At 33.2% G+C, this 10,183-nt stretch overlaps 2 protein-coding genes across 2 annotated transcripts; both read right to left on the minus strand.

Annotated features, from left to right (window-relative positions):
- Positions 1-4,606: 4,606 nt before the first annotated feature.
- Positions 4,607-5,137, minus strand: LOC115875677 (piggyBac transposable element-derived protein 4-like). The gene has a single exon (XM_030891208.1). The coding sequence runs from the start codon at positions 5,135-5,137 to the stop codon at positions 4,607-4,609; it is 531 nt and encodes a 176-aa protein (XP_030747068.1).
- A 41-nt stretch (positions 5,138-5,178) lies between these two features.
- LOC115875678 (piggyBac transposable element-derived protein 4-like) lies at positions 5,179-6,036 on the minus strand. The gene has a single exon (XM_030891209.1). The coding sequence runs from the start codon at positions 6,034-6,036 to the stop codon at positions 5,179-5,181; it is 858 nt and encodes a 285-aa protein (XP_030747069.1).
- Between the last annotated feature and the right edge of the window lie 4,147 nt (positions 6,037-10,183).

Below are 10,183 nucleotides of genomic sequence, written 5' to 3' on the forward strand. Positions count from 1 at the left end.
GACGTAAAATTTTTTATCGCACAATCGTTTCAAAGTTATGGTAACTTTAATGGAAAAAGATTTTTTACGTGTTATTTAAATGGAAAATTTTGAATGTCCACCGACGCCTTTTAAAAGCGAACTAAAAATCCTACCTTCCGATATTTTTTTCTCGGTTACTAGGTTCATTTTTAACCCATAAATTCGATAGGTTAGTTTTTTGGCTCACCCTAGGGAACACATAATAGATCTGTGTGTCGTGGATTAAAGAAGCTGATTCATGGTGCACCGGATGCCGGGGCTGAAGGCATTGCTAAATATTGTCAAATGTTATTTATACGTATGCATTCATGCTTCGGGCACGCAGCCGAGCTTCTGCCGAGTGCGCCCCGTGCCCTGTTCAGGCTCCTGCCCGTGTGCCTCTGCCTCAGCCTGGCTCGGGTACGGCCCGGTGTACCATGAATCAGCCTTAACCCTCCTCCTAAACATTCAACATTCTAACTATAAAGGCTGATTCATGGTACACCGGGCCGTACCCGAGTCGTGCACGGACGGGGCACGGACGCGTTTCGGCGAAGCTCGGCCCGTGCCCGGCTTAGCATGAATGCATACGTATAAATAACATTTGACAATATTTGGCCGTGCCTTCACCGTCGCACGGCCCCGGCCCGTCACGGTGTACCATGAATCAGCCTTAATTTTATTCATTCCATGTAAGCCGTGAAAGGCACAATTTAAACTTAATTTTTACATCATTATTTTTCTATCTCTAATACTAAACAAACGTAATATTTAAAAGCCCTCATTAAAAAACACTGATTGTTTCTTGGCAAATTAAATTCGCTATTAACAAAGATATCTTTTTTTTATATTATTACGTCTAGACTTTAAGTTATCTTGCGACACTAGGCGAGATAATAAAAAAATTTAAAATATTCTATAACTATTCTTCACTTCAGTTTGGTTTTTTAAACTGTTAGAATGAGCAAGTTTATTATGATATCTGTCCTATTAATAACGTTTTTATGTAGATTAACTACAAATTCCAACATTTTGGGTATATTTCCTAGTGCAGGATATAGCCAGTACCTACTAGCTAAGCCCTTAATGATAGCTCTAGCTAATAAAGGACATAATGTAACTGTGATAAGCGCCTTTGAAACAATAGGTGTAAAAAACTTAAGAAATATTAAAGTACATATGCCTGTTGATAAAAAAGTATTGGTAAGTCGTCATGGTATGATATGAATATTATTTAGTTCTTAAAAAGAGAGCCACATTCAACCATTTCTATATTTCAAATCCCTTTATTATATTATACTTGTTTATAACATTATAACAGAATCATCAAATTTGAATTACATTAATTTAAATGAAAAAGCTTTGGCACCTATAAAATAACAATCTAGAAATTCCATCAAAGATATAGTGACAATAGTTCAAAAAGGTCTAATTTATATATTTTAGACTTCCTAATTCGAGTTCATTACTACCCTCTACAGTATTACCCTTATTGTTTCTACCCCGGATCTTTACAAGAGGAAAAAGTTTTTTTTATTATTGACATTACCAGAAAAATGCATTCTTAGAAAAAAATTGCTTGTTCTGAAATGGTTAATCCCTTTATACTTTTCCAAATGTCCATACCATTTCAGAGAAATTTTAAAAAAATATGAAAATAAGTTGATTTTAATAGTTAATTTTATAGTTGAAGTTCTAAAAATCAAAACGTGTTTTCTTGGTAATATAATTTTTTTTTCATTCTTTGATAGATCATTATTGACAGAATTTTAATCAACGTTATATTTTTTGTTGTTTTAAAATTTTAAAGAAGCACAAAATTTATTTTTTCGTAGCATTAATGCTACGAAAAGAGTGATAAAAGTTATCGGAAAATGTGATACTTTAACATGAAAAAATATGACGTTAATCAAAATTAATTATTACGATCTATTAATGAATTATGTATAAAATCCAAATTATATTACCAAAGAAACGCCGGCCTTTTAGTTTTAAGGACTTCAACAAAAAATTCAAATACATTTTCTTGTTTTTTTTTAATTTTCTCTAAAACGGTATAGATATTTGGAAAAATATAAACTTCAAAAGTTTTTTTTATACAGAATGCTTTTTTTCAAAGTGCCAATAATAATAAGTTTTTCCTCTTGTAAGGATTATCCGGGGATATCCTGTATATGCAGTAGGTGGATCAAAAAATCCAAGTTTTGAAAATCGTTTTGGAATACTGCGCAAAAGTTGCTAATTGGTATTAGAAAACTAATATCAATTTAAAGTTTTTCAATTTTTTTTATCTTCTGCCCTCTACCGGGCTTTAAAAAAGTAAAAAATATAAAATTTTGATTTTTAGCCAAAATTTCAGTTAATAAGTAACTTTTGTAATTAGAAATAATATATCTTATTGAAATATGACATTTTACCCCCCTACTCAGTGTACCCTATGTACCAAGGTCAAACAGTTTTTTTTATAAATACCCAAATATTTACACACTTTAACAAAGAGTTAAAAATATGTGTCAAGCAGAGCACTTAGAGCAGTTTTTCGCTTGTTTAACATTATTTTATGTACTCAGTATTGTTAAACAACCCAGAACTCACCACGGGGAAGTAATTGCTCGGCGAGTTCCATCCCACCCTCCCTGATCCATTTATTTTTGCTTGCTTATTGATTGTAGTCTTTTTTTGACTCAAATTGTGGCATAAGTTTGCGCGAATCTATTTTTGTCTTTATAAAACTGTCTCTCTTTTGTATGCCTACAACTGATAAAGATGCTTCGGTTACAAGTTTTATGCATCTCTCTACTGATTGAGTGTGAGAGGGAATGCAGCGATGTCGATGATTGTTTCAGAAGAACTAAAAATCATATTTTTCAAATCATCTACTTCCAAAGTTTGGAACAATGGGGGACAAGTTATTTAATTTTTTTGCTATTCAATTAGATCAACGTAGTCATCTGCGTCAAAATTAATTTGTGGAATGAAAAAAGGTCGGATATTGCGTGAACGATGGCGTGTCTTGAGTTTTTGCATTTAGAAATGCCGCGAAGTGGAAGCTCTCTTATATGGGGGCGAGTGTAATGTAGCATACATATCAGAAGATTTACGGGATGGACAAAATAGGCATTTCTTTGCATCACAGGGTCTATAACACTTTTTAAATCTTGCTCTAGGTATCGGCTACGTTTTATTGTTTCTAAAACATGCTTGGCACCATTTACACATGAAGAGTTGCATTTAATTTGAAACCTTGACAATAAATTTGGACAGTTCCTTTAATTGTAATGTTGGATTTTTGGTACTAACATAAAGACGTAAGGTGCGATTAGCCAAAATGAGCCATCGAGAATGACTTTAACTTTCCTAGGCTTCGGTTTAATAAATCTACGGTGCACTCACCTGTAGAAGCCGCAACACAAATTTCATACAGATATTTCTTCACTCAAGAAAATCCACGTCTGGTAAATCACAGTCAATAATGGTATAGTTCACAACTGGCATATTTTTGCACTGTTGTATTTGATTTCCTATAGTTCCTGCAAAAGCTCTTGAACCTAGGGTTTGACCGTCAAGCTTTTGAAAAAGATGCCTAAAAGGTAACTCATTAGCGTGAAGCTGGCAGACCAATCTTTGTAAAGAGCGCGGGCGTTCTAATTTTAATTCTAATTGAGAAACTGCACCATTTTTTTTCCTGTATTCACCACGGTTCCGTCACATCCAACTGCTACTAGTTCTTCTAGGTCATATTCATTACTTTCTATGAAATCCACAATACTTTGTCAAATGCTTAGAGCCGAACCAGAACTGGGAACTGTGTGACCCAAAAATATAGAACCCGGCTCCTGAACTAAAGAAATATGTTCTTCAAGTACAGTTCTTCTGTGGGACTTGCCTTCAATATTTTCAATAACATAGGTTTTATCTTTCCTTCCGTCAAAATAAATGGCCTTCAAAGTTTCCGAGGAGTTTTGCTTAAAACTATTTCTTGTTTGCTCTCTTGCTCTTCTCAGCTTACAACAATCTATAACTCTTTCAGGTACGGAAAATTGCCATAAAAAAAACACTAGCAGTACGAAGAAAAAATGTATTCCAAAAATCAATATTTTGTACATTTTTCTAACAAAAGATGCTTAAAAACAAACACAAAGATAAATTTCAAACAATTAGACCTATTGTTATAAACAAAATATGGTGGTTTAATATGTACACCACAGTACCTGAACATTAAAAATACTAATTATGGTAATTTGAAAACAAGTTTTGAAGCCCCCAAACAAAGAGGTACATTGCAAACACTGCATTGCCAGTTGGTCCTGAAATCATTATTTTTGGTACTACAGACAGCGCATCTCCTGCGAGTAGTACGCATTGGTTAATGAGCACTTGATGTCAATCTTATTGATTTTGAAACGGATGGTTTGTGTTTTTTCAAAGGTAAAGATAATTCCGTAGGCAATGACAAATGCTTAACTAAATTATTTGATACCAGACCCTCTGACACTTGCCTTCGAAAATTTGTTATTGTCAATTGAGGAGATATTCCTAATAATTTATTTATAATGAATGCATTTACAAGCGCTGAGTCGATAAAGAAGAAAAATATTCGGTGCCATCATTTGTGACTTTTTCTATCGATACCATAAGTAGCCCTAAGCTGATCAAATTTATCCACAAAACTCATGTTCTTATTATAATCCCTAAGCATAATAGGACATGGCACTTGAACCTGCATCCCATCTTTTTCCTTTCTTTTCACCTCAGTGCTTGAAGACGGATTGTGATAATTTGATAACAAATGTACCGACCTTCTATCACGCCATTTTACCGCTGCCAGACCCGTATTACTAGAATACCAATCAAAATCTCCCCGTTTTAGCTCTTTATCTGTCTTAAATTTAGGCAGATTTTTCCTTGTTGAGTTGACAGTGCCACAAGCATACAAATTTTGTTGACGAAGCTCTTCCATCAGTGGTACACCGGCAAAAAAATTGTCAAATAAGACTTTATGGTTTTTGTTTCCTATTTCAAAAGTCATATTTTTAACTACTCGAGCACCTAAATTCTGTTCAACTTCATTCCCTACTTTTCCTGTGTAAATTTCAAAATTTAGGCAATACCCAGATGAATCAGCTAACATCCACATTTTGTAGCCCCTTTTTATAGGCTTTTTGGGCATATATTGTTTTATAGAAATACGACCGATTTGAATTTGATCATCGATTCATCCACCGCTACATTTTCATGTGGCTGAAGACAATTTCGAAAATTAGCTTTTAGGGAATCCAGAAATGGCCTTACTTTATATAATTTATCAAAATTAATTGTATCACGTGCCGGAATAACACTATTGTCATTGAGGTGAACATGTGATAGGAGCCAACCGAATCGGTGTAAAGTCATAATCCGACATATGTAAGGATCATGTAAATCAGGCGCTGTGCTCCAGTAATCTCTGTAGCTTGGATATCGTTTTATTCCCATTAGAAGGTTGATTCCCAAAAATGCCTTTATTTCGTCTGGGTTAGTTTTTTTGTATGGTTTGCCCATGTTGGAAAATTTTTGTTCGGCATATAAATTAGTTTGGAAAACTATATGATTGATAATGCCATCGGTAATAAATAGTCTAAAAATATCTAGTGGGCTAGGGTTCGGAATATCTCTGATAAACTGAGGCAGTCCGGTATTTTCAGTAAATGGAATTGGTGCATGAATATTAGCCAAATTCTTGTCCCATGAAATCTGTTTTTGCGTTTTCATTTCTGCTGCTAACCGAGCTAAAGGTACCAAATCTTCTGCATCCCACTCATAATCTGAATCGTCCGAGGCGGAAAGCACGTATTCAGGTTCAGGTTCTTCATTATCACGAACTAAACTAGTGGAAGCATCCGCATCTTGATCATTTTCATCGGTACTGTCATTTTCTGAACCTGAATCTGACGGTATTGCTACATTTTGTTCGTCAATGACATCTAGGATGTCATATAGAGCATTTGGATCCAGTGAAGTAAGATAATCATATCGGTATTTGCGATCGCTGTTCATTGCCTTAAAAGTATGGTGGTTCAATTTTTGAACACTGCACTAACAAAGAGAAAAATGCTGCATAACAAAATAATAGTTCAATTAAATAAAGTATTAATTACCTTTTATGCTTTACGTAAACCACTTTCCACAATTGTAAGCACAAAAAATTAGTCAAAAAACACATTTACCAAGCGCCACAAATTAACATAAACGTGCAGTAAATATTCGGCCATCATTTTGCACTCAGTTCAAACGACACACGCTAATTGTTTGAATATGGACTTTATAATGTTCCGTCTTACGTGCCTGTAGCCACGACCTGTTAGACAGATGTCATTCAGACATGTTGTTGTCCTTGTCTATTATCTAATTATAAGTTGATATGTTTTGTTAATTTACTTTCACCTTAATATACGTTTATTAAAATTAGTAAGACCTTCATTTAGGACATAAATATAAACCCCAAAACATAAAACATGGCGCAGTCGTAAGTCGTAAGTACGTAATTGAAGGCAGTTAAAAGTATTTACAAAAGTATCAAGTCTTTTAAGTATAAAAAAGTCGATCTTGAGTGTAAAAGATGGCTACCATGGGCATGGTAAAATTACCGCCAGATTTTGATCTGCAAGGGCAAAATGCTGCGGGAGAATGGAAGTTTTGGAAGACAGCTTTTGAGGACTATCTAGTTGCGATAGGGCAGGATAAAGCTGCAGGACAGGTAAAATTATCGATTCTGAGAAACATTATTGGCACCGAGTCCGCCAGAATAATGTCGACCTTTGTGATTCCCGAGGATCAGCAGGATAAATACGAATACATGTTGGAACTTATAACTAAATATGTAAACCCAAGGATAAATGAATGTTTTGAAAGATATACTCTTTAAACGAGTGCAAAAGTTAGGTGAAACGTTTGAACATTTCTTAACTGAGTGTCGTCATCTGGTCAAGAGCTGTAATTACAATACTATAGATCCAAATCAGACAAGTGAAGACAAGGCTTTGAGAGACAAAATTGTAATGGGAATTAGGGATCCAACAACTAGAGAAGCGTTGCTTAGATTAGATGAGTTAACACTCGATAAAGCTATAAATTTCTGTAGAACGAGTGAACAGAGCAGAAATCAAAGTATTAAATTCCAAGAAGGCGAGGAAGAGGTAAATTTTATTAAAAATATAAGGCCAGGCGAAAGAAAAGACAAAAAAGTGAACAGCAATATGCAAAGGACAAATTCAAATGTAAAAGGTGTCAAAATATACACGGTCCCAGGGAATGCTCTGCTTATGGAAAAAAGTGTAGGAAGTGCGGATTATTAAACCACTTTGCTATATCGTGTCGCATAAAAATTAAAAAAATGTTGAAGAAAAAAATGTGATATTAGTGAGGAAAATTTATCTGTAGGTAACAAGTAAGGATATACCTCGAATAAATCTAATTTACATCTAATAATTATAAAACCCAACAAATATATGGGAAGAGTTCATACATGTAGAAAACAAAAGATGTAAAGTTAGGTTGGATACAGGGGCAGACGTTAGTGTAATACCATCAACATTATTTAATTGTATAAATAAAAAAATTTAAGGTTAGGGACACACATTGTATTTTAAAAGGATTTGAAGGTTCTCAGGTTCAACCCATTGGTATTGTAAATATATTGTAAGTATAAAAGTGTAGAAATGTATGAAGACTTTGTCATAGTTGAGGGAGCAAATCAGGTTCTATTAAGCGGTTTAGCTTGCGTAAAATTGCTGGTGAAAAAGAGCAATAATATTTCAGTTACTGAGAATGGTTTAAATGATAGGGAAAAATTTATAATAAGAATTTTGAAATTTTTAGTGGTTATGGTAAGTTTCCTGGTAAATATAACATAACAACAGTAGAAAATTTTGAACCGGTCAGTTACCCCCCTACTAAAGTACCAATTACATTAAGAAATGAACTAAAAAATGAAATAGATAGATTAATAAAAAGGAATGCAATTGTAAAGGTAGATGAAATAAATTCAAATGCAAGTATTAACAGAATGGTCATTGTAGAAAAAACAAATGGTAAGTTAAGACTTTGTTTAGACCCTTCTGATTTAAATAGACAAATTGTCAGAAAACCTAAAATAGCATGCAACATAGAAGAGATTTGTGCAAATTTAAATGGAAAAAGATTCTTCACTGTTTTTGATTTAGCTGAAGGTTACCACCATTTAGAGTTGACAGAAGAAGCTTCATGGAAATGTTGCTTTGCAACACCATTTGGAATATATAGGTTTACAGTTCTACCTTATGGTTTGTCAAATTCACAAGATTTATTTCAAGATGTAGTTGAAAGAGAGTTTGGTAACATCAAAAATGTGCAAATTTGTCACGATGATATGATCGTAGCAGGAGCAACAAGAGAAGAGCATGATCAGGCCGTATCAGAGGTTGTGAAAAAAGCCAAGGAGGTAGGTGCAAAATTTAATAAAGAAAATTGCAATATCTCGGCCAGAGTCAGGTAAAGTTTATGGGGCAAATGTTTTCTGAGTCAGGAATGCAAATAGACCCTGATAGAATTGAATCTTTATGTAAACTAGAAAATTCAAACAAAAAATGAATTACAAAGGATTATTGGTTCTTTTAATTATGTAAGACGATATATAAAAAACATGGCAGAATATATGCATCTTTTATGTGAACTTTTAAAAAATAATATAGAATGGCAATGGTTACCAGCACACCAAAAAGCTTTTGATACATTAAAGAAAATCATTTGTAATTCACCAGGCCTAACTCCGTTTGATTATAAAAGGAAAATAATTTTACAATATGACGCATCTAAAAACGGTTTAGGATGTTTCAACAATATGAAAATAATATAGTTAAATTAGTTAGTTGTGCATCACGTATGATGAATGAACACGAAGTTAATTATAGTCAAACAGAGAAAGAGCTTTTAGCCATTTATTTTGCCACACAAAAATTTCACGATTTTATATATGGAAGAAATTTTGATGTTCAATCAGATCATAAACCTATAGTGTCAATTATGAAAAACCTATTTGTAAATTGGTTCAGTTAGATTACAACGTATTAGATTAAAGTTACTAAATATATCAATGTATATTATGTACCAGGTAAAAGCATTCATTTTGCTGATATGCTTTCGCGATCTAGTTTAAAGTCAACAGGTAAGATTGATAATGAAATGTTCGAAATGGTCCATTCAGTTTCAAAGCATATTCCTATGAGTAACGAAAAACGAGACGAATTTAGAATAGAAACGTGTAAAGATAAAACTTTAATGAAATTATATGATTATTATTACAATGGATGGCCAAAAACAAGTTCCATTCCAATCTGGATTGTACCCATATGCATAATCAAAAATTCTATCTATATAGAGAGTGGTATCATTTTCTTAAACGATAAAGTAATCGTTCCTACTAGTCTGCGTGTAAAGATGTGTGAACTGTTACATAAGGGACACATTGGAACTAGTAAACCAATTCATAAAGCGAGATTATTATTTTATTGGCCAAATCTGTCTGATGATATAATTAACTATATAAAAATGTCGTGTTTAGAAAAAATATAGACCTGCAAATTATAGAGAACCACTTTTACCACATACTGTTCCTAAACTTCGTTTTAACAAAATAGGAGCTGATATTTTAGAATTTGGTTGTAAATCATACTTAGTTGTAATTGATCATTTCTCTCATTGGATAGAGTGTATTTTGCTAAAAGATAAAACAGCAGAGTCAGTTATAAATGCATTTCAAGAAATATTTATAAGATTTGGTTATCCAACGTATATCATTGCTGATAATTTACCTTTTATTTCAAGTCGTTTAAAAAAGTATTATCGAGCAAAAGACATTACAATAAAAACATGTTCTCCACATTATCATCAAAGTAATGGTCTAGCCGAGAAAGCAGTTAATATATGCAAACAAATGATAAAGAAAAGTTTAGATGAAAATTCCGACTTTAGAGAATCTGTTATGGAATATAACAATTCACCTATTATTAACTTAAACGCGTCTCCAGCTCAAATACTGCAGAGCAGAATCTTAAAATCACAACTACCTTTAAGTGATGCAAAATTGCAACCGAGAATTCAAAATAATATTTATAAACAGCTTTGTGAACAAAAAGATAAAGTTAAAATCCAATATGACAAAATGGTT

The sequence above is a fragment of the Sitophilus oryzae genome, unplaced genomic scaffold (genome assembly GCF_002938485.1).
Source record: "Sitophilus oryzae breed Bouriz unplaced genomic scaffold, Soryzae_2.0 scaffold_1393_pilon_pilon, whole genome shotgun sequence".
Classification (NCBI taxonomy): domain Eukaryota; kingdom Metazoa; phylum Arthropoda; class Insecta; order Coleoptera; family Curculionidae; genus Sitophilus; species Sitophilus oryzae.

Bases quoted from the DNA above. Each gene is read 5' to 3' on its own strand.
- LOC115875678 (XM_030891209.1), bottom strand. From the start codon at position 6,036: ATGAACAGCGATCGCAAATACCGATATGATTATCTTACTTCACTGGAT.
- LOC115875677 (XM_030891208.1), bottom strand. From the start codon at position 5,137: ATGTGGATGTTAGCTGATTCATCTGGGTATTGCCTAAATTTTGAAATT.